Source organism: Oryzias latipes, chromosome 19 (assembly GCF_002234675.1).
Source record: "Oryzias latipes chromosome 19, ASM223467v1".
In the NCBI taxonomy this organism is placed as follows: domain Eukaryota; kingdom Metazoa; phylum Chordata; class Actinopteri; order Beloniformes; family Adrianichthyidae; genus Oryzias; species Oryzias latipes.
The window spans coordinates 2,919,759-2,944,487 of record NC_019877.2 but is presented as its reverse complement, the minus strand read 5'-3'; the positions used below and the strand labels follow the sequence as shown (position 1 = coordinate 2,944,487).

General features: G+C 40.8%; 4 protein-coding genes across 8 annotated transcripts in view; all 4 read left to right on the top strand.

Moving 5' to 3' along the window:
* Positions 1-15,728, top strand: part of LOC101167653 — a 37,774-nt gene extending 22,046 nt beyond the window's left edge. For 2 of the 5 annotated variants that reach the window (XM_023949248.1, XM_023949246.1), the window contains exon 4: positions 3,204-3,650. In XM_023949248.1, coding sequence (XP_023805016.1) covers positions 3,204-3,556 — 353 coding nt within the window. In that variant the 3' untranslated portion in view covers positions 3,557-3,650. The other 3 variants (XM_023949249.1, XM_023949247.1, XM_004080134.4) reach the window with 3 other exon arrangements.
* On the top strand, positions 11,776-12,624 carry LOC111946299. Its single transcript, XM_023949253.1, has 3 exons — positions 11,776-11,886; positions 11,955-12,013; positions 12,090-12,624. Exons 1-3 carry the CDS (start codon positions 11,867-11,869, stop codon positions 12,509-12,511), a joined length of 501 nt encoding a protein of 166 aa, XP_023805021.1. The 5' UTR covers positions 11,776-11,866; the 3' UTR covers positions 12,512-12,624.
* A 2,274-nt stretch (positions 15,729-18,002) lies between the features above and the next one.
* On the top strand, positions 18,003-18,839 carry LOC101168656. Its single transcript, XM_004080131.2, has 4 exons — positions 18,003-18,117; positions 18,186-18,244; positions 18,321-18,719; positions 18,785-18,839. The coding sequence occupies exons 1-3, from the start codon at positions 18,098-18,100 to the stop codon at positions 18,716-18,718; spliced, it is 477 nt and encodes a 158-aa protein (XP_004080179.1). The 5' UTR covers positions 18,003-18,097; the 3' UTR covers position 18,719; positions 18,785-18,839.
* Positions 18,840-20,766: 1,927 nt separating this feature from the next.
* LOC100049342 (uncharacterized) lies at positions 20,767-21,612 on the top strand. Its single transcript, NM_001104756.1, is given in 4 exon segments — positions 20,767-20,850; positions 20,927-20,985; positions 21,065-21,478; positions 21,545-21,612. Coding segments are annotated over 3 exon segments (492 nt in total). The 5' UTR covers positions 20,767-20,830; the 3' UTR covers position 21,478; positions 21,545-21,612.
* The last annotated feature ends 3,117 nt before the right edge of the window (positions 21,613-24,729 follow it).

Here is a 24,729-nt window from a genome sequence, read left to right as displayed (position 1 = left end):
TCATTGGATTAGAACGTTTGAGCCAACGACACAGGCAGACAATGAAACAACAAACATCCACAAATGCAAGAAACGCTGAGCAAAACAGCTACTATGCTTGAAGCTTGGGACCAATGAAGCTCATGATATGAGTTTTCCAGCACACTGCTTCCATTAAACTTGATCACGGCATGAACTGTGGATCTTTCTGTGCAAAAGAACTCAATGGTGTCCTTGAAACCTTTGATCTAATTCAGCATGTGAGTTGCCCCACCCACAGCAGAGGGCACACTCTGGACCTGCTCATCACAAAGGGGGTTAATATTCACAATGTCAGTGTGGTTGATGTCGCCCTCTCTGATCATTTCTGTGTATTCTTTGACCTGTCTGTTGCTCCCAAACCACCGCCTGGCCCTGCAGTTGTCCAAAGGAGACAAATAAATGAGAGCACTAGTGCACAGTTTGTAGAAATGATAAACCCTGAAAACGCCTCTGGTGCCAATGTTGATGAAATGCTGAATTCTGTTACTTCTAGCATCTTGAATGTTCTGGATGCCATTGCCCCTATGAAGGTTAAATTGAGAAAACATAGACAGAAAGCTCCCTGGAGGAATGATGATCTAGTCAGGGCACAGAAACAACAGTGCCGCAGAGCCGAGCGAAAGTGGCGCAAGTCAAAACTCCAGGTTCATTATGGAATATATAAGGCGGAGTTGTACGCTTACAACCAGATCTTATGCAGAACAAGGGAAAGGTACTTCTCTGAAATCATTGGAAGTTGCAGCAGCAACTCTCGTGTCCTGTTCACAACAGTAAACAGATTAACTAACCCTCCAACCCAGCTACCAATAGAACTGGTTTGCACACCTAAATGTAATGAGTTTGCTGTATTCTTTGATGACAAGGTTCAGGGCATTAAAAAAGCCATCAACTCCACAACACATATAACTATCGAACGGCCACCTACTCACTCTAAGCTGACTCACTTTATACCTGTCACTGACCAAACTGTCCAAGAGACCATCACCCGTCTGAGCTCGTCTACATGCTGCCTTGATGTGTTACCCACTAGATTTCTAAAGTCTGTCCTGAACAGTGTGTTGCCATCAATTACTCAAATAGTTAACATGTCTCTTCAATCTGGAATATTTCCAGAGGCCTTAAAAACTGCAGTCATTAAACCTCTCCTGAAGAAGAGCGGTCTTGATCCCACTGTACTGAATAATTACAGACCTATCTCTAATCTGCCATTTTTAGGAAAAGTCCTTGAAAAAGTTGTCTACCAACAGCTCATTGATTTTCTCTTATTAAACAATTCATTTGATGTTTTCCAGTCAGGTTTTAGACCCCATCATAGCACAGAAACTGCTCTTATCAAGGTAACCAACGACATCCGCCTGAACACTGATGATGGCAAAGTCTCTGTCTTAATCCTGCTAGACCTGAGTGCTGCCTTTGATACTGTTGATCATGGGATCCTTATGCACAGACTCCAAGACTGGGTTGGCATCTCTGGATCTGCCCTAAGTTGGCTCAAGTCTTATCTAGAAGACAGGAAATATTTTGTTGAAATTGGGAGTTGTGTCTCAGACTACATGGCCTTGACTTGTGGTGTGCCCCAGGGATCGATCCTGGGACCCCTTCTGTTCAACCTCTACATGCTGCCACTAGGGCAGTTAATACGCAGTAATAACATATCTTATCACAACTATGCAGATGATACTCAGATCTATGTGTCACTGACAGCAGGTGAATATGGGCCGGTGGATTCACTCAGCCACTGCCTCCAACAGATCAGTGCGTGGATGCAGAACAACTTTCTCCAGCTAAACTCAAACAAGACCGAAGTTATTATTTTTGGCCCACAGAAACAAAGAGAAAGAGTCAGTAGCTACCTTCATTCTCTGTCTCTTAAACCCTCAAATCAAGTCAGAAATCTAGGGGTAATCATGGACTCTGACCTAAACTTTAACAGCCATATCAAGTCAGTAACATCAGTGGCATTTTACCATCTGAAAAACATTGCCAAAATCAAAAACATAGTGTCAAAGCCAGACCTGGAGATACTTATGCATGCATTTGTCTCCAGTAGGTTAGACTACTGTAACGGCCTGCTCACCGGCCTCTCCAAACGAGCTGTAAAACAGCTTCAGTACATCCAGAATGCTGCTGCTCGAGTCCTGACCAGAACCAGGAAGTATGATCACATTAGTCCTGTGCTCAGGTCTCTGCACTGGCTCCCTGTACCTCAAAGAATAGACTTCAAAGCAGCTCTGCTTGTGTACAAGTCTCTCCATGGCCGAGCACCAAAGTACATCTCTGACATGTTAGTGCCATATGAACCATCTCGTACTCTGAGGACCTCAGGGGCCGGCCTCCTGTTGATTCCCAGAGTCAAAACTAAACAAGGGGAATCAGCGTTTCAATATTCTGCAGCTAAAATCTGGAACAGCCTCCCTGAAGGCGTAAGACAGGCCTCTTCTGTGTTCATGTTCAAATCTAGACTTAAAACATTTCTGTTTAGCCGTGTATATGACTGAAAGGTCCTATCTGGTCCTATCTACACTTTTCTTTCCTTTCCTTCCTTTATTTTTAAATCAATTTTCAAATTTTTTCTTTTCTTTTAAAGTAAATTTTACGTTGATTATTTCTATGATGTATTGTGATTTTAATGCATTTTTCTGTTTTGTGAAGCACCTTGAATTACTTTGTGTACGAATTGTGCTATACAAATAAACTTGACATTGCCTTGCCTTGCCAGGTGACAGTAATGAGTGTAATGAGATCAGGTGGAGTCCATTGAGACATCAGCAGAAGCTCAGAGCATTTATAACACCAACCTGGAAGTTTTATCAAACAGCAGCACTTCAGCTCCTTCTCTTTGACTCTCCTGGTGGACGTCAGCTCAGACTTGCTCATCATGGCTTTGTGTGTTGTGAAGTGAGTCTTCATGCTTGTTGTGTGTTGCTTTGTGTTCCTGTGTTTACTGAAGTTCTTGATGTGAACAGGGTCTCCTGGATGGTCTTCCTCCTCTTCAGCATTGGAGCTTGTCTTCCTGCTAAACAAGGCAAGTATCTAGAAGAAGCTCCTAACCTGTTCAGATTCAAGCTGACTGCACAGACTGTAACCTCTTCTCTGTTCAGGTCAAAGTGGATCAGGCTCTGGATCCAGATCTGGGTCTGGATTTGGATCTGCTGGTTATAACTCTGGCTATACCAGCAGTGGCGGTTCCAGATACTCCACTGGGTCCAGTGTTGGTTCTGGATCAGAGGGGAACCTGTTTGACCAGCAGCTTGCCACCATTGCTCGCTTCATTGCAGAAATCCTGAGCTTCGGGCCCAGCCGTCCTTTCCCTCGTGAAGCCTGGACCTCTGAGCATGTTCCTGTTAGGTCTCTTGCACGGCGTCCTCTGTACCCTTCATCCCACGTGGTCAAGACCAGCAGTGGCTACCAGCGAGCTCGGGACTTCAGTTCTGATGCCAAATACACCCAGGATATCTTTGACCACATGTTTGAAAATGAAGGCAAACAAGGTGGATCCTCTAAGAGTGGATCTGAAGGACAGAAGGGCTACTGAAGGCTAGACCAGATGCCAAAAGCCCTTCATGTCAGTTTTGTATCTGCTATCTTTGGAGACTTAACTTCTGGAAATAAAATGATCTGCTGTAGTATTTTGAGTGTCCTAAATGGATAATGTGGCAAACATGTTCAAATAGCTTCACTTTGGAAGTCACAATAGTTGGGTTAATTTTTTATGTAGCTACTGTAAAATAGTTAAAGACCCACTAAAGAGGAGGGATAAAGAATTATAAAATAACTCATGCCTTGGCTTTAGGTCTACTGATGCGGCTTTACTATTGCTCGGAGCCTAAAGTTAATGTAACCACTTGAGTACGACTCTGTTTTGACATCGCCCTATTTTGCAAAGTAGGAAAAACCTTAAATTAATGGCCATTTTATTTTGAAAAGTGACCAGATTCTGTTATATCCATCACACTTAACGCACGTCAAAGTCGCGACTACAGCACGTGTTGCACCCTGCTAAAATTAAACCCAAATGAGCAAAACTTTTCATGCACTTTTATTTTGAAGGGATGTTTAAACATTACCATAGCAACCAGAGTGTGGTGCCCTTTGGTTCCAGTGAAGATGTGGAGCTACAGTGCTCAACATAAATGAGTACACCCCTTTTAAAAACGTGCCTAATCAGTAGCTCAATGAACACAATTTAACTCTAACACTCTCACTTTAACATGAAATGTTAACAATCTAAATTTGATCAAAATCCCAAGTTTTAGTGATTGAAGCAAAAAAAAAATCCTGTAACAAATCTAGTATTTTTATGAGCATCGTGATTCTTAAGGACCGCACCAAGTCTACTAGGCATGGAATGAACAAATTGACTTATTGCAACATCTTTTTCTACTCGAAAAACCCCTTTTAGAGCTTGGTTGCTGGATGGAGTGTAATGCTCAACTTGTTCAGAATTCCCCTCAGGTGTTCGATTGGGTTCAGACCAGGATACATACTTGGCCGTTCAATCACCTTCAGCCTGTTCTTCAGAGATGCAAGAGCAGCTTTACAAGTGTGTTTGGGATCATTGTTTTGGAAAAGTGCTGGACAACCAAGTGCATGGAGTGATGGCAGCATCTACTCCTTCAGTATAAGACTATGACTGGGGTGTACTCATTTTTGTAACATGGGGTTTGAATTTGTTAGGAAAATCACATTTTTGCCTGTGCAAATCAACATATCTTGTTTGGAATCAGTGGTTCACCTTTGTAGGTGTGTTTTGTTGTACATTATTTCACAGAAAATGTTGATTCTGAAATGACACTAAAGTTTTACTCAAACTCAAACTTTATTTATATAGCGCCTTTCATTTCAGTTAAAAAAAACACAAAGCGCTTAACAATAAAAGCAGATGAAATAATCATAAAAAATGAAAATTATTAAAAACAGAAACCACAGGACGATCACACACTGATGGGACCCCTCCCTCACCAGATTCTTCCCTCCACCCACCCCGTTCCCCCAGTAGAACCCTGAACACACAAAGAACTGCAGCTAAAAGAGGGTCTGGCTTGGTTCTGCTGTGAGGAAACGATATAATGGGGAACCATTCATTCCAAGGCCAAGCCCAACCACAGGGGTCATTCCCACAGTGCCCACCCAACACAGAGCAGCCCAGGGCCCACTCCATGGCTATTAGACCACAGAGCGGGATCCCAGCCAGCCTAATGAGAACAGGCACCGATTATCAAAGTCATGTAAAAGCCAGACTAAAAAGGTGGGTCTTGAGCCTATTCTTTAAAACCTCTATAGACTCTCCGGCCCTGACTAATGTAGTAGGGTGTACTGATTTACGCTGAGCACTGTACCTTGACATTTAAAGGGTGGCATTTAATAAAACAGTAACATTGTTTATTTAAACAAAACAACCATAACAACTGAAACATTTAAATGATAAAATAATTTAAAAAACGCCCCTCTCCCCCTCCCACAGGTGGTTTCTCTTGCCCCTCTTTGTCACCATCCGGCTGCATTTCTTGAGCCCAGATGACGCTCCCTGATTCAAACCACCAGGATCTACAGTATGCTCACACTTAGCATAGAGCTTGATGTCATACATGTAGAGGAGGTGACTGATGTTGGCTCCCTTTCTGATTTGCAATATATATAGGTCACTTTTCATATAGTTTGAGGTGTTGTTTATTTTGTAACATTTTTCTTTAACAGACTTGATCACATGAACTATGGATCTTCTGGGCAGCAGGTGACAGTAATGAGTGTAATGAGATCAGGTGGAGTCCAGTGAAACATCAGCAGAAGCTCAGAGCATTTATAACACCAAACTGGAAGTTTCATCAAACAGCAGCACTTCAGCTCCTTCTCTTTGACTCTTCTGGTGGACGTCAGCTCAGAGTTGCTCATCATGGCTTTGTGTGTTGTGAAGTGAGTCTTCATGCTTGTTGTGTGTTTCTTTGTGTTCCTTTGTTTACTGATGTTCTTGATGTGAACAGGGTCTCCTGGATGGTCTTCCTCCTCTTCAGCATTGGACCTTGTCTTCCTGCTAAACAAGGCAAGTATCCAGAAGAAGCTCCTAACCTGTTCAGATCCAAGCTGACTGCACAGACTGTAACCTCTTCTCTGTTCAGGTCAAAGTGGATCAGGATTGGGGTCTGGCTTTGGAACTGCTGGTTATAACTCTGGCTATACCAGCACTGGTGGTTCCAGTGGTGGTTCTGGATCAGAGGGGAACCTGTTTGACCAGCAGCTTGCCACCATTGCTCGCTTCATTGCAGAAATCCTGAGCTTCGGGCCCAGCCGTCCTTTCCCTCGTGAAGCCTGGACCTCTGAGCATGTTCCTGTTGGGTCTGTTGAGCAGCGGCCTCTGTACCCTTCATCCCACGTGGTCAAGACCAGCAGCGGCTACCAGCGAGCTCGGGACTTCAGTTCTGATGCTAAATACACCCAGGATATCTTTGACCACATGGGTGTAGATGGAGGCAAACAAGGTGGATCCTCCAAGACTGGATCCAAAGGACAGAAGGGCTACTGAAGGCTAAACCAGATTTGATTTGAATTAAGAAGTCAACTTGCTTTAATTTACATCCTGTTTTATTGTAGGTTGAGGATGGATTGATTCTACAAGCTAATAAACCTTAAACAAAATTTGTGTCTTTGTTCATCTTGTAAGGAATAACATTTTTATATTTCTGGTTGTTGGAAAGACTTGACCATGTAAGAATTAAATTGCTATTTAGTTTCAGACTACTTCGGAACCAAGACTAAACAAAAACTTGGAAGGAATACTAAACTGAAAGTACTGATTGGTTGTGGTTTATCCATCAATGGTTTTCGGGAACAGAAAATTCCAAACTTTGTACTTCAGTACTCCTAAACCGGCCTGTGCTGGAGTTTAAACCCAAAATGGAAATGTAAGGCGGGTGGTATTCCATATTTTACAGCAAATCAATGATGCATTTTTTTTTTTTAACCAATTGGCATCTTAAGACTTTTCTTAACCATATGGACCCTCACTCTATGGTTTAATTTTATATTTCCTGGACTGTAATTTAAGGGAAAATTAATCAAACAAGGCAACAGTTGGTCAACATGTGAAGCAAGGTTGTGGAATCACGATGTAAATTTAAGAGTTGTAGAAATACCTTATATACAAAGCCAGATGTCTGTACATATAAAAATGAACTGGATGAGGTTGTGAAGTAAGATACTGGAACCAAATGAGTTACAAGTGTTTAAGTGACTATATGCCTATAAAGGTGTTAATTCATTAGAGGGGAATATGACTTACCAGTACTAAAATTGGTTTAGGGCACAAGGATGAGAATTTTTTACCCCTCGCACCCTTTGATTTTTGTGCATTTTATTTTTCACATATAAAAGTATCCCTTTTTTACTGGACCCAATTTTTAGCCCTTATGGGATCATGGGGCTGCCTGACCCAAACCCACTCACTGTTGACTGAAGGCAAAGTACATCCTGGACAGGTCACCAGTTTGCAGGACCACAATCACACACCTAGGAAGAATTTATACTCATTAATGAAGCAATCAAAAATGTTTTTGGGCTGTGGGAGGAAGCCGGAGTCCCCTGAGAGAACCTACGCCTGGACTTGAACCAGGGCCCTCTTGCTGAGAGGCAAGAGCGCCAACTACTGCCCCACCTTGCAGCCCTCATCTTCATCATGTAATTATTGCAAAAATCCAAATCAGAAAAGATTTGATTGTTGAGAAAGACTGAAAAAGTCCCAAACATGCTAAAATTAACTCACAATTGAAGGTTCCTTTTCATATCTCTTTTAAATACACTTTTACAAACTGTGTTTAGTTCACATCAATGGGAAACTGACCAGATCTTGTTTTTCTGTTACAAAAAATCCAATAAATCCTCATTTTTGACTGCTGTTTACCTTACTGTCAGGTGAAATATCTCTTTCTTTTGTTGCTTCATTTAACCACAGTTTTGCACAAGTTAATTCTTCACAATTTTTTTGTTTCTTTTTTAATTTTTATTCTGTTTTTAACTTGTAACTGTTTAACTAATTCAGTACATGACTGCACTCCAAGATTCCCCTTAAAATTGTAGTTTTTATCCCATTTTCTCAAGAATGTAGTTCAACCTGGATGAGCCCTTTCCATGTTTTTGAATCCCCTGTTAATTCTACTTTTCTATTTGAATTCCCCATTTTTTATTTTATTTACGTTAGTCACAGAGTGTGATCAGAACCAACAGAGAATTTCTCTCAGGACTGAATTTCACTCCCCGTGCAACAAGCTTCTAGGTCAAAAACCATTGTCTGATCCGGTCACACGTTTAAGGTCCTCCCAGGAGCAAAACCCGTTTTAGACTCTGGGTCCTTCTCACCTAAAGCCCAATGAGATGAAATCTTGTTCTACTTCAACAAGCAGCCTTGTGTTAACACCGCAAGGTTTCCAGATGCTCGCTGCTTCGAACAAGTTTACTCCATTTACACATGCACTCTTATTCACACCAAAAAAAACTTATGTTCCTTATTTTTATAGGCCTTTTAGGGACTTGAACCCTGTTGCGCGATTTAGGCTACAGGACTCAAACCTACACCTTTATTCAGAATTCTGGACCTTTTTGGGACTTCAAACCCACACTTGTTTTAGGCAACAGGACTTTAACCTGTCCCTTTCAGAATTCTGGGTCACTTCGGAGACTCTAACCTGTGAATAAGCGCTGTACTTGCCTTGTCGTTGTGGTCTGACTGGTTCACGGATAACGTCAATCCGGACTCAGGGATTAGAGCAGTCGATTGGCCGGCGTAGAGTTCACTACGAAGAACTTTCCTCATGAGACCTAGTCTCACGGGCTGTGCACAGACTTCAGTCGGCGTGGTCCTCCCCCAAGGATGCAGATATGTTGTCATCCGGCTCGAATGGACCAAAGAATGTCAGATAAATGCATCAAGATAATTAAAGAAAAACACAATCAGAAACAACAGACCACAACAAGAATCAAGTTTCTCATGCACAAGGGAGAAGAATCAAATGTGACAGAAGACAACAACCACGCTTCTCTTGTCTAAGGACTTCCTCTCCCCATGCTCCTTTTATAAACAATTCAAGTAGGAGGTTACAATTTCCAAACAAAGAGAAAAGTTCATTAGGGGGTGTCGTATAATGACCCCTTTTGGTGGATTCTAACTTCAAACAGTATTCCTTATCTGCTAAGGACAGTGTGTCGTAAAACCCCCTCATCCTTGCTGGGATGAGAAGCAGATGAACACACACACAAAGCTGTCTAAAAAGGTAAAAAGGTCAATCTGAGTTTACATTTGAAACACACATTTAAACCAATACATTTAAACAATGACAATAATAAAACAATTTCCTTCACACCATCTTAATTTATTATAATTCTTGAACTCTCATATGTCTAAGTTTGAGCCGGCAGATATACTCATTTTTATAACAATAAAAGGAAAGAAACAATATACACAGATTGCATAGATTCATGAACTACTTTAGGGGTGCTATATAAATTCATCATCCTCTCCCTCCCTCTCACTCATAGTGCAGAGACTTAAGCAAAGTAGGACAAAATAACTCAGCAAAACACTGTAAAACAGCTAAACAACTAAACACATTTGGTCAAAAAGCCACACTTAAACTCAAATCTATCCAGACAGGCAAAGAGAATGTATCCCACAATCCCTTGCGGTGCCGATCTAAGAGCAGCACCAAAGTTGCTACTTAATTGAATTAATTTGTATGAAAGTAAAATTACTGTCTGATAACTATGTGTTATTTTTAAACTAAAAGATGATTTATCTTAACTGATGCAAATAAGTTAGATCAAAGAAAAAATGTATCTTTCCAACATCTATACGTGGTCTTATCACCCTCTCATGGTGGAATAAGTATTATCTGAGCTTCTTCATCCACTTAATCATCTTCAAATGGACACGCCATGCTGCTTCACCTCTTTGAAAAGAAACTAACCTTCAACTAAACCTGCTACAGACCAGGTTATGTTCAGAGCATGAGTTGCCATGGCAACTTGACATACGCTGACACATACCTCAATTTTTGGAACCGAAAGCTGAGGTTATCCACTTCATTAGCCTCAAACTTACTGTAGGAGCTATCATAACCTGCTTTCTGGAATACCCCCCAAGATGAAAAAAACATCAATTCGTTTTGGTAATTAGGCCATGTAAACTGACTAAGAGGTTGTCGGATTCTGAAGCATGTAGTGTAAAGTCTGGAAGTTGCCAAAACGGTACATTTTGGACTGCAGTGTGAAATTTGGAAGAATTATGTTGTGGGGTTGTTTTTAAGGACTTGGCCCCTTTGTTCCAGTGAAACAATGTGGAGCTACAGTGCTCAACATAAATGAGTAAACCCCTTTTAAAAAGTGCCAAATAAATCAGTAGCTCAATGACTAAACTTTCTAAACTTTTCACAAGGTTGAATTTTATTGAACACTTTAACTCTAATATGAAAGTAAGGTTAACAATCTAACTTAGATCACATCTTCAGTTTTACTTAAATTGGTTAAAGAATAACAAATTGAAACCAACTACATCTAGAAAATATGAGCACCGTGATTCTTAAGGACAGCACCAAGTCTTCTAGGCATGGAATGAACAAGTTGACGACTTATTGCAATATATTTTTACTACTCTTCAAGAAAAACCTTTTAGAGCCTGGTGGCTGGATGGAGAGTAATGCTCAACTTGTTCAGAATTCCCCTCAGGTGTTCGATTGGGTTCAGATCAGGAGACATACTTGGCCGTTCAATCACCTTTGATTTTTGATTGGATTTGATTTTAAATGGTTTATTTCAAGCAATCAAATAAGAATACACAAAAACAACAATCATCAGTTATACATTCGTACGACAACGAATCAAACTTAGGATAATAAGACATTTTAATAAATATCACTTGAAAGGGAGTGGAAGGAAGCGAACTTATATAATCCCACCCCGTTCACCTTCAGCCTGTTCTTCAGAAATGCAAGAGCAGCTTTACAAGTGTGTTTGGGATCATTGTTTTGGAAAAGTGCTGGACAACCAAGTGCATGAAGTGATGGCAGCATCTACTCCTTCAGTATAAGACTATGACTGGGGTGTACTCATTTTTGTAACTTGGGGTTTGAATTAATTTGTTAGGAAAATCTCTTTATTGCTTGTGCAAATCAACATATCTTGTTTGGAATCAATGGCTCACCTTTGTAGGTGTATTTTGTAGTACATTATTTCACAGAAAATCTGAATTAGACTAAAGTTTTACTGACTAATGGAGTAGGGTGTACTGATTTACACTGAGCACTGTACCTTGACATTTAAAGGGTGGCATTTAATAAAACAGAAACATTCTTTATCAAAACAAAACAACCATAACAACTGAAACATTTAAATGATAAAATAATTTAAAAAACGCCCCTCTCCCCCTCCCACAGGTGGTTTCTCTTGCCCCTCTTTGTCACCATCCGGCTGCATTTCTTGAGCCCAGATGACGCTCCCTGATTCAAACCACCAGGATCTACAGTATGCTCACACTTAGCATAGAGCTTGATGTCATACATGTAGAGGAGGTGACTGATGTTGGCTCCCTTTCTGATTTGCAATATATATAGGTCACTTTTCATATAGTTTGAGGTGTTGTTTATTTTGTAACATTTTATTTAACAGACTTGATCACATGAACTATGGATCTTCTGGGCAGCAGGTGACAGTAATGAGTGTAATGAGATCAGGTGGAGTCCAGTGAGACATCAGCAGAAGCTCAGAGCATTTATAACACCAAACTGGAAGTTTCATCAAACAGCAGCACTTCAGCTCCTTCTCTTTGACTCTCCTGGTGGACGTCAGCTCAGAGTTGCTCATCATGGCTTTGTGTGTTGTGAAGTGAGTCTTCATGCTTGTTGTGTGGTGCTTTGTGTTCCTGTGTTTACTGAGGTTCTTGATGTGAACAGGGTCTCCTGGATGGTCTTCCTCTTCTTCAGCATTGGAGCTTGTCTTCCTGCTAAACAAGGCAAGTATCCAGAAGAAGCTCCTAACCTGTTCAGATCCAAGCTGACTGCACAGACTGTAACCTCTTCTCTGTTCAGGTCAAAGTGGATCAGGATCCAGATCTGGGTCTGGCGTTGGATCTGCTGGTTTTGGCTATACCAGCACTGGTGGTTCCAGATACTCCACTGGATCCAGTGGTGGTTCTGGATCAGAGGGGAACCTGTTTGAACAGCAGCTTGCCACCATTGCTCGCTTCATTGCAGAAATCCTGAGCTTCGGGCCCAGCCGCCCTTTCCCTCGTGAAGCCTGGACCTCTGAGCATGTTCCTGTTGGGTCTGTTGAGCAGCGTCCTCTGTACCCTTCATCCCACGTGGTCAAGACAAGCAACGGCTACCAGCGAGCTCGGGACTTCAGTTCTGATGCCAAATACACCCAGGATATCTTTGACCACATGGGTGTAGATGGAGGCAAACAAGGTGGATCCTCCAAGACTGGATCTAAAGGACAGAAGGGCTACTGAAGGCTAAACCAGATTTGATTAGAATTCAGAAGCCAACTTGCTTTAATTTACATCCTGTTTTATTGTAGGTTGAGGATGGATTACCTCTACAAGCTAATAAACCTTACACAAAATTTGTGTCTTTGTTCATCTTGTAAGGAATAACACTACTATATTTTTGGCTGTTGGAAAGACTTGACCATGTAAGAATTAAAATACTAAGTTTCAGACCACTTTGGAACAAAGATTAAAATTGAAAGGAATACTAAACTGAAAGTAGTGATCAGGTTGTGGTTTACCCCATCAATGGCCACTTGAGCAGAAAAGTACAACGGCACAGACCCTAAACTACCTGTTTCCCTCCCCCTCCACCCAAAAAAAAAATCTCTCAGGTTTTCGTGAACAGAAACTTTGTACTTCGGTACTCCTAAACCGGCCTGTGCTGGAGTTTAAACCCAAAATGGAAATGTAAGGTGGGGTGATCTTCCATATTTTACAGCAAATCAATGATGCATCCTGTTTGTTTTTTTTTTTTTTTTAACCAATTGGCATCTTTTTAAGACTTAACCATATGGACCACTCTATGGTTTAATTTTATATTTCCTGGACTATGCAGATGTAATTTGAGGGAAAATTAATCAAACAAGGCAACAGTTTGTCAACATGTGAAGCAAGGTTGTGGAATCACGATGTAAATTTCAGAGTTGTAGAAATACCTTATACAAAACCAGATGTCTGTACATATAAAAATGAACTGGATGAGGTTTTGTTGTGAAGTAAGATACTGGAACCAAATGAGTTACAAGTGTTTAAGTGACTATATGCCTATAAAGGTGTTAATTCATTAGAGGTGAATATGACTTACCAGTACTAAAATTGGTTTAGGGCACAAGGATGAGAATCTTTTACCCCTCGCACCCTTTGATTTTTTTGCATTTTATTTTTCACATATAAAAGTATCCCTTTTATTCTGGACCCAATTTTTAGCCCTTATGGGATCATGGGGCTGCCTGACCCAAACCCACTCACTGTTGACTGAAGGCAAAGTACATCCTGGGCAGGTCACCAGTTTGCAGGACCACAATCACACACCTAGGAAGAATTTATACTCATTAATGAAGCAATCAAAAATGTTTTTGGGCTGTTGGAGGAAGCCGGAGTCCCCCGAGAGAACCTACGCCTGGACTTGAACCAGGGCCCTCTTGCTGAGAGGCAAGAGCGGCAACTACTGCCCCACCTTTCAGCCCTCATCTTCATCATGTAATTATAGCAAAAATCCAAATAAAAGATTTGACTGTTGAAAAAGACTGAAAAAGTCCCAAACATGCTCTAATTAACTCACAATTGAAGGTTTCTTTTCATCTCCTTTTTAAAGACACTTTTGCAAACTGTGTTTAGTTCACATCAATGGGAAGCTGACCAGCTTTGTTGTTCTGTCAAGAAAAATCCAATAAATCCTAATTTTTGACTGCTGTTTACCTTACATATAGGTGAAATTTCTCGTTAGTCACATGGTTTTCTTTTTCCCCTTGTAGAATGTGCTTTGTAACCTGTGAGCTTTTTCAATTTTAGTTTTTTATCTTGAACAGTGGTGGGAAGCTGAAGCTTCACGAAGCACTTAGTCAACAACAGAAGTTCATAAAAGAGCTGATTCAAGCAGTCCGTTCCGAATAAAGATTTAGCAATCATTGCAATGAAACATTTAGATGCTCTTCCCCTACTATTAAACATATTCCAGAATAAATCCAAAAAGATGCCAGTAGACATGGCAGCTCCCAAAATGCATCCAACCAACCGGGGGCCAGAACAACTGCATGACCGAAAAACGACAGGGACATGCATCATGTGCAATAAACATTATTTTTGTAACAAATTGGTTCCAACAAAAACAATTGTGTGTGTTTGAAGTGTTTTTAAGGATTAAATGTTTTAAGAAAATGGACTGTGATTTAGTGAAAGATTGTTAACAAAAGCTGACAATTTATTTGTCTTCATACATTTTTACTTCATTCATTTCATTTTCTTTCACATTTAAAACATTTTCTGCCCACTCTCCAAATCTCCTTACAACCACATTTTGATGCACCACAGTGGATCTTATTTAGCTGGTTTGGGACCTCTCACATCTGCCAAGCTGTCATTGGATTAGAACGTTTGAGCCAACGACACAGGCAGACAATGAAACAACAAACATCCACAAATGCAAGAAACGCTGAGCAAAACAGCTACTATGCTTGAAGCTTGGGACCAATGAAGCTCATGATATGAGTTTTCCAGCACACTGCTTCCATTAAACTTGATCACGGCATGAACTGTGGATCTTCTGTGCAGCAGGTGACAGCAATGAGTGTAATGAGATCAGGTGGAGTCCAGTGAGACATCAGCAGAAGCTCAGAGCATTTATAACACCAAACTGGAAGTTTCATCAAACTGCAGCACTTCAGCTCCTTCTCTTTGTCTCTCCTGGTGGACGTCAGCTCAGAGTTGCTCATCATGGCTTTGTGTGTTGTGAAGTGAGTCTTCATGCTTGTTGTGTGTTGCTTTGTGTTCCTGTGTTTACTGAAGTTCTTGATGTGAACAGGGTCTCCTGGATGGTCTTCCTCCTCTTCAGCATTGGAGCTTGTCTTCCTGCTAAACAAGGCAAGTATCCAGAAGAAGCTCCTAACCTGTTCAGATCAAAGCTGACTGCACAGACTGTAACCTCTTCTCTGTTCAGGTCAAAGTGGATCAGGATCCAGATCTGGGTCTGGATTTGGAACTGCTGGTTATAACTCTGGCTATACCAATACTCGTGGTTCCAGATACTCCACTGGGTCCAGTGTTGGTTCTGGATCAGAGGGGAACCTGTTTGACCAGCAGCTTGCCAGCATTGCTCGCTTCATTGCAGAAATCCTGAGCTTTGCGCCCAGCCGTCCTTTCCCTCGTGAAGCCTGGACCTCTGACCATGTTCCTGTCAAGTCTGTTGCACGGCGTCCTCTGTACCCTTCATCCCACGTGGTCAAGACCAGCAGTGGCTACCAGCGAGCTCGGGACTTCAGTTCTGATGCCAAATACACCCAGGATATCTTTGACCACATGTTTGAAAATGAAGGCAAACAAGGTGGATCCTCCAAGAGTGGATCTGAAGGACAGAAGGGCTACTGAAGGCTAGACCAGATGCCAAAAGCCCTTGTCAGTTTTGTATCTGCTTTCTTTGGCGACTTGAAAAAATACTTGAAATAAAGTGATTTGCTTCAGGCTTTTGTTTCATTGAGTGTCTCAAACCTCTTTAGTTTGAAAATGTGGCAAAAATTAAATGTTTACACAGCTTTACTTTTGCATGGATGGTTCTAAGTTATCATGTAGCTAGGCTCTGATCTCAAATGGGTTTTTGACAACCCACTCGGATGGAATAAGAATTCCAACTGACTATTTTTTTTTTTTAAGCCCTTTATGGTTGACTTTTGAGAGTAAAATGCTTTAAATTTTATGTACAGTTCTGTCTTACCATTTTGTAAAAGGAAGATTTTTTTTTAACTCAACTTGAAGCTTTGGGACACTTGCTGGTTGTAAAAGCTGACTTTAGGAATAACTGCCATGAAGTGGTGAGCCATGTAAACTGGCGGAGAGGGTTCAGCGGATGTTGAAGTATGTACAGATTTTCTGCAGTCCATTACTACAGAGCTCCAAACTTCAGGTGACCTTCAGATTGAAACAAGTACAGCACGCAGAGACCTTCATGGACTGGATATCCATGGCTGAGCAGCTGCATCAAAGTGCAACGTGGAGCGTCGGCTGCAGTGGTGTAAAGCACACCGCCACTGGACTAAAGTGGCAGACGCCTTCTTTGCAGTCAGTCAGGCTTTTCCATCTGGTAATCTGGATGAGTCTGGGTTTGGAAGTTGCCAGAACAGTACATTTTGTACTGCATTGTGCTAAATGGAGGAATTATGGTGTTTTGTTTTTAAGGACTTGGGCTTGGCCCCTTGGTTCGGGTAAAGGATGTGGAGCTACCTTGACATTCAATAGGTGGCTGTGGGGGTGTGGCACCATCAGCTGGTGGCTGCACTCACACTGTTTTACTGTATGTTTACTTATGTTTTGCTAAACAATGTAAAACTGTCCAAAAATTGTCTTTGGACTAAAGGGAAACGCACAGTAGGAGGGGTTTATGATTTAAAAGGAGGGAGTGTAACAGGAAATGGAAGAGAGTTGGAGGGTGTCATATGCTGATGTGGCCTTATGTGGAGCAGTTGCAGTGCTCTGATTCTTGAATTAAAACAAGAAAACTCTCACCTTGGCTGCTCTGCCTTTATTTCCCTGAGGAGCCCACGACAGTGGCATTACAAAAAACAGTAAAATTCTATATTAAAATAAAAGTTCTATGTATAACTGAATCATTTATATATAGTCTCTCCATATTCTCTGCATGTAACCTCATCCTGAACTGCCATCCTGGCAGCTCAGGCACAAGCCCTGAGCGACAGAGCAAAACATGCTCAGATCTACCACACCAGACAAGACCCAAGGTGTCGGCTGTGCAAAGAGGCGCCTGAAACAATCCAGCACATAACTGCAGGGTGTAAGATGCTGGCAGGTAAAGCATACATGGAGCGCCACAATCAAGTGGCTGGAATAATATACAGGAACATGTGTGCAGAATATGAACTGGAAACCCCCAGGGTCAAAATGGGAAACACCTCCGAAGGTGGTAGAGAATGAGAGGGCAAAGATCCTGTGGGACTTCCAGATCCAGACTGATAGGATGGTAATGGCGAACCAACCAGACATTGTAGTGGTGGATAAAGAACAGAGGAAAGCCGTTGTGGTGGATGTGGCAGTGCCAAGAGATGGGAACACCAGGAAGAAGGAACATGAGAAACTGGAGAAATACCAGGGACTCAGAGAAGAACTGGAGAAAGCATGGAAAGTGAGGGTGACAGTGGTGCCTGTGGTAATTGGAGCACTTGGGGCAGAAACCCCCAAGCTGGAGGAGTGGCTACAACAGATACCTGGAAAGACCTCAGACCTCTCAGTCCAGAAAAGCGCAGTGCTAGGAACAGCTAAGATACTGCGCAGGACCCTCAAGCTCCCAGGCCTCTGGTAGAGGACCCGAGCTTGGAGGAGAAACCACCCGCGGAGGGTGAGAGAGGCGTTTGTTTTTTTGTTTTTTTTATGTATGAAATATTTTATATATATATATATATATATGTATTGTATAAATATATTGAAATGACAAAGTTGATCTAGTTTTAAATATATATATGTGTGTGTGTGTATGTATATAAAAACTGGATCAAAATTGTAATTTCAATTCAATTTTTTAAATTTTATTTATATAGCCCAAATTCACGACAACGGTCATCTCAATGGGCTTTCACAGCTCATTTCACATCTCATATAGTTAGAGGTGTTGTTCATTTGTCAAACAGACTTGATCACATGAACTATGGATCGTCTGGGCAGCAGGTGACAGTAATGAGTGTAATGAGATCAGGTGGAGTCCAGTGAGACATCAGCAGAAGCTCAGAGCATTTATAACACCAAACTGGAAGTTTCATCAAACAGCAGCACTTCAGCTCCTTCTCTTTGTCTCTCCTGGTGGACGTCAGCTCAGAGTTGCTCATCATGGCTTTGTGTGTTGTGAAGTGAGTCTTCTTGCTTGTTGTGTGTTGCTTTGTGTTCCTGTGTTTACTGAAGTTCTTGATGTGAACAGGGTCTCCTGGATGGTCTTCCTCCTCTTCAGCATTGGAGCTTGTCTTCCTGCTAAACAAGGCAAGTATCCAGAAGAAGCTCCTAACCTGTTCAGATCCAAGCTGACTGCACAGACTGTAACCTCTTCTCTGTTCAGGTCAAAGTGGATCGGGATCCAGATCTGGGTCTGGCTTTGGAACTGCTGGCTATACCAGCACTGGTGGTTCCAGTGGCGGTTCTGGATCAGAGGGGAACCTGTTTGACCAGCAGCTTGCCACCATTGCTCGCTTCATTGCAGAAATCCTGAGCTTCGGGCCCAGCCGTCCTTTCCCTCGTGAAGCCTGGACCTCTGAGCATGTTCCTGTTGGGTCTGTTGAGCAGCGTCCTCTGTACCCTTCATCCCACGTGGTCAAGACCAGCAGCGGCTACCAGCGAGCTCGGGACTTCAGTTCTGATGCCAAATACACCCAGGATATCTTTGACCACATGGATGTAGATGGAGGCAAACAAGGTGGATCCTCCAAGACTGGATCTAAAGGACAGAAGGGCTACTGAGGTAAACACCAGATTTACTGAAGGGGATGAAACAAGACTTGTTTCTAACCACTCTATTTCCTGCAGGTTTCTTCTGTGGCTTGAGTTGTTGACAAAATAAAGTCAAGGAAATGAAATCAAATCCAGTGTTGTGACATTGTTAATTTGGTGTTCCACTTTCTTTTTATACTAAACTGTAAAAGATTTGGTGTAAGCTGAGGCACAGCTCTTAAACGATCAGAAGTTTATATCCTTTCATTTGAAGTTCTAAGATCTGAGAATTAAACAACTTTTGGGTTGGATAGTTGCCAAAATTGATAACCAATGATCACTTGATGGGTCAGATTTGACCCAGTGGGTTCTTAAGGATATCCTGGCGTTTCATGTTTTGTGGAGGGGGGGGGGGCTGCAGAGAGAGCAAAGTAATTTGCTGGTTCTCTGGAGGATACACAAAATGGTAAGACAATGACTTCCAGTTAAACGCAGATATCATGGTTGCTGGCCAACAAGACACCTCATGAAGGCATCCTCGGGTCATTTCAGTTAGATCTGAGCGCATGTGCAGTCAAAATCTAAGGACTTCAAGAAACTTATGATTTGTCAAAGGTTTACATTTATCTGCATAATGGTTTGACTATTTCATGGGGCAAAAATGTTGCATTGTAATATTGGCTTGGGATATACAATTGTAAGCTATGATCCTCTCCACTAGTGTCGCAAATAAGTGGTGTTCTGAAGGTAATATCATAAACGGATATAGTTTACTCTTACAATAGGTTAAGGGTCTTCTGAAAGTCAAGGTGTATATTTGTATAACACCCTTGTTTTGTCTCATTTCATTTTATTAAACTTTTTAATATATGGTATATAAAAATTCTTTTTAGAGGGAAGAGGGGGGGGGGGGAGGTTGGTAGAAAGTAAGGGGATACAAGTATAAAGATGCTAATTTGAGCAGGTTATGATTTTAAGCTTCACTATGTTTATGCTACATCTGCTAGAAAGACAAAATGTTACATCCAAGAATGAAATTCTAAGCTTTTGTTACTGACCATGGGTCAGACCGGAAGATATCTAGATATATATATATATATATATATTGTGAGGAATTTTTGATTATCAGTACATTATTTTCTGTATTTTATTTACTTCTGCATGGAGTTCATTTTTGTGAAAAAATGTTGGGTGATAATTAAGCCTTAAAGGTATTTTTGCCTCTCCCTGCACTGAATTCTATTTTATATTCTCTAATTTATTTTCTTTTCTTAAAATTGTGCAAATAATAAAATCAAATCAAATATTGTTGAAGGGAAAATTGGCACACATATCTATAATATTTTTGGTTTCCAGATGTGGTTAAGAGGACACGAATACGTTTTAAAATATCGATATTTGCTTGTAAAAAAAAAATGATCACAAGTTGTCTGCTGAAATGCAACACCCACTTAAGTTCAGAGTCAACCTATGGGGAGAAAATCTGTTTTCTGGAGAAACTGACTTATTCTTTTCAAATGAAAAGAAAACTTATTAAAAATTTGGACAAAAGTTTTTTTGCAAAAGAAACAAAAAAAAAGAAGAAAAAAAAGGAAAGAACACAATATTTCCATCAGGTAAGTTGGAATGGAAACCTTTAGATGCTGCATATATTTGTTTTTTCATTAATTCTTATATTTTATGTTCTGCACATGTTTTCAGATTATTTTATTGAAATTCAAATAATTGAAATAAACAAAGCTTAAAAAAATCACAAGTTTGAATTGTCGATAATCTAAATTGAAGGTTTAAAGATTTGTGGCAAAAAATACCAAAATGTCTGATGGTATCAGTGAGGTCAGAGCACAGAGGTCAACAACCTCTGTTTCAGATTAAAAAGCCTTTTTGTGCACTGTCTTTTTTTTTTTTTTTTGGCATAAAAGTTTGGGTTCTTAGCTGACTTTAACGCACCATGAGCCACTCTGTGCCTGATCCACAGGTGAGTTTAATAAGTCCGATTAAAACAGGTGGAGGCCAACGTGATGTTAAAGAGAAGGACTCGGCATTTATTAACACACTCACAAAGTTAGCCTTCATCTTAAGACTGCAGTGAAACTTTTCTAGTTTAATTTAGCAGGTTGCTGCTTTTCAAAGACCAACGTGATGCTTCAGTCTGTTATGAGGTGAAGTTTCACTTACATTATTTCAACTTTTAGAGTTTCAAGCTTGTTTTTAACTGTTGTTTCCACATCCTAACAGGTTGTTCTATATCAGCCTTTTCCTCTTATACTTTGGAGCCTGTGTTCCACTTAAAAAAAGCAAGTATAATCTAGAATTTTGAAACGTTTGAGCATCTTTACACAACTGTAACTCCAGAGGCCTCCTTTTTGCCAACAGGTGAAACTTCTCTCGGCTCTGGCTTCAGTTATTCCAGTCCTGGGTTTGGCTCTGACTACTCGGGACGCGGTTCTTCCATTTTTGGTTATGACTCTCGTGGCGATTTTGGTTCCGGCTCGCCGAGAAAGCAGGCTGCAGGCTTTGATCGTTTCATTGCAGAAATCTTGAGCCTGAGACCTTCTCGTTCTTTCCCACGCCGTGCCTGGACCTCCAACCAGGTGCCTCTCGGCATGGTTGAGCCACGCCCCGTGTTCCCTTCATCCCACGTTGTCAGAACGAGCAATGGCTACCAGCGAGCTCGGGACTTCCGGAGTGATGCCAAGTACGCTCAGGATATTTTTGACCACATAGATGAGGACGGTCAACAAGAAGGCCACCAAGCGACTGGACCAACGGGTCAAAAGACCTACTGAGGTAAAAATTGACTAATTGAAACTGAAAACTGATTTTTATTTTAGACTAAATGTTCTTCCTGTGCAGGTAAAGGTGAAGAATCTACTACCTGGACAGACATACATACAAACAAACAAATAAATGTTAATCTGTCTAAATTCTCCTTCTTCATGCTTCCAGATTAGTCTACACAATATTCTGACAAGCTGTACCTTAACACTAAAACTAAGAGCTGCATTTCCAAAAGAATGCAGGGTTGTACTGATCGAATGGTTAACATTGGTGATAAATTGTAGGAGTTTAAAATCGCCTCACATTTTGGCACAAAATGGCCGTCAAACTGGTGGTGTTGCCATCCCATGTTGACTTCAAAACTTATGTGGTAGTTCAAAGCCTTGTGGTCATTTTAACATTTGAATGGTGTCTCTAGCTAAAAGTTTGAAGTTATAATGGTTGAAAGAAGCAAAGGTTTTTTTTTTTTTTTTAAAGTATTCTCCATGTATTTAAATGGAGCAAAAATCCTGGAACATCCTGGAATATCTCGGTTCAAGGATTTGAAGGACCAAAAGTCGTAGCTGGAATAAGCTGAAAGAGGTGAACATTTTAATCGTTAAATGGTTAAAAATTGTAGAAGGAGTTAAAGGGCAAAAAACGGAAGATGCTATAATGAAGAGAAAACAAAGGGGTTGAATGCTTTACAGCAGTGGTCCCCAACCCAACGGTCCATGGGTCATTTGGTACCGGGCTGCACAGAAAAAATAAAATGACTTGTATGACTTCTGTTATTTATTTCAGAATCTGAAAGATGTTGTTTGAAAATTGCCCGATTCCGTTACTCTTGACGCAGGCCAATTCCCTCGTCTCGGTCACGTGATAGGATACAGCTACAATGAAACCCAGGCCAGGAGCTAGCAAAATGAATTAAAAAACAAACGTCTTTGGAAAGTTTCCTTGCAAAGTGGAAAAGGCCCAGCCAGGAGACAGAAGAGGGGCCTTCGACTTCCAAAAAAAGCTACATTTAATAGTATCAAGAGTCCTACTTAAAATATGGATTTATCCCGACGGGAGATTCCCTTCAACCATATAGACCATTTTATTTTGAAGGCACGTTTAAATGTTATAATAAAACTGCAAAAAGTTACATTATATAAATGGTTTAATGGGCAGTATTTTTCTAAATGGTGAAGTAGGACTTTGTAGCTCTCATTGAGTTTTGTGGTTATATTTTTGTCAGTACTGTAGCTTTCAATGTACTGACCATGTTCCTGATCTAAATGGGGAAACCTGTTCTCAAAAGTACAAAGCTGTAGTATCCCATGAGCAGTCACCAGATGGCATCCAAAGAACACTGGCATTTGAGGGACAATTGTTTTTTCTTTTTAAATCAAAGCATGGTTTACTTCAGTTTTTCTTTTTTACTTTATTTTAGAATCTTGTTCAACTGAGTGATTTAAAATTACCTAAAGACTACATTACCTGGTAGGAAAAGATAAACTGTATCTCCTGTGGTATAGTTGGTCTGCATGTGGTCACCAACATGGCTGTACTGAGATCAAACTATTGTGGTTTAACTGTCATTCATTTTAGAATAAAATACTGAATACAAGATATTAGTGATGAAACGCAAAATGCTCAGCATCTAAGCTCTCTAGAATGCGTTAGACAAAAGGCAAATCCTCTTAAAAGACCGGTGTCCGAAGTAACAAGCACTTTTATTGGAGGTCTGCGACAGAACAGTCACTTTTGGACGATGTACGGTACCATCAAATCGGGCCTCTTCTGTTATGTCCCGCAGATGTGGAACAAGCTTCCTTTAATAAAAAGTTATTGCGTCTTTTTGTCAGAACTTAAATATTCTCCATTTTTGTTGCTAATTTCTCTGGAGATTTTACAAATGTGGACAGATGGAAAGGTGACCCTGAAATGAAACCCCCTCTGGCCAACAGGTGGCTGCAGACCCCCACCCCTCCCATGCCCCCTTGCTCTCAGGTGAAGCATTTAGGGAGGGATAGGGGGGGTGACTAAATTAATGTGATGTGAGCTGAGCCAGAGAGCACCTGTCTTCCACCTACACCAGAGTCGTGGAGTCTAGTTCTAGCAGATCACTTGCCTCCCCCAGCTTGGTCTATTCACCAGCTGCAGCAACAAACCTGCTCCTCTCGAGTACGTGAGGGTTTCAATGATATCCATTTTAACAGTATTTATATTAAGAACATGTCTTGTACCTGGAAATTCATGTAATAAGTGTCTAAATGATATAAATATAATTAGAATTCCATTTTTTCCATATATAGAATCTTATTATCCATTTAATTTACAGTAGACCAGTTTCAGGCAATGCTTTTTTTTATTTTGCTCCATTGACTAGCAGAAATAACTGTGCAGGTGCACAGCTAGAAAGTCACCTTGAAAGCTTATCCACCTGGTTTGCACAATGCTGTTAATTTGTATTTTAGGATCTTTTGCAAGAATGTAATGATCCAGTGGCGGTTCTACACTGAATTACTCGCCGGGGGGTGAGATCCCGCCCCCAACACCGTTAGAGTCACAACTGAATTTTGTTTGGCCAAACAAAGAGGAGAAAAATCAGATAAATGCTGCTTTTTTCAATCCTGTGATTGGCACTTGACTATGACTGATTAAATAAGGTTTTATCACCATAGTTGTAGTAAATGGTAAATACTCATCTTTAAAGCTACTTACAGATTTATGAAAATTCCATTGACCAATTATAGAACCTAACATGATGGAAAGAAATAAAAAATTACATTTCAGAAGTTACTCTAACTTAAAAATATAATGATTATTAAAATTAAAAATGTGTGCCCCATTAGCATCTTATGGTGGCAGCATGCTGTATAACCATCTCAGCTCATTCAACATTTATGAACCAATAAAGCCTTAGTGTTACAGCAGGCACGCGAGTCATGGCATGCTAAGGGCCACCACTGATGTTACAAAAGGTATGTGTTAAGGTATAGCGAAGGTTTTCAAAGAAAATTGAAGTGTAGAAAATACATAATGCAATTGCAACACTTAGGCCTACTTGAGTCTTATTCATTGACCACACACAAAAAAAGGTTTTGGTCTTTGACATCGTGGCAGGTAGCAGAAAACTTGCATCCCTAGATTGGAGGACAAACCCTTTTCTTTATATCACTTCTCCTCTTCCTTTCTTTTTTTTCTAAAGGGGTTACCAGACAGGTTTTTTGTCCATCTCTCTGGCATTTTGGCGCTTACACAATTAACTTCCCCACCAAAGTTGTAAACTA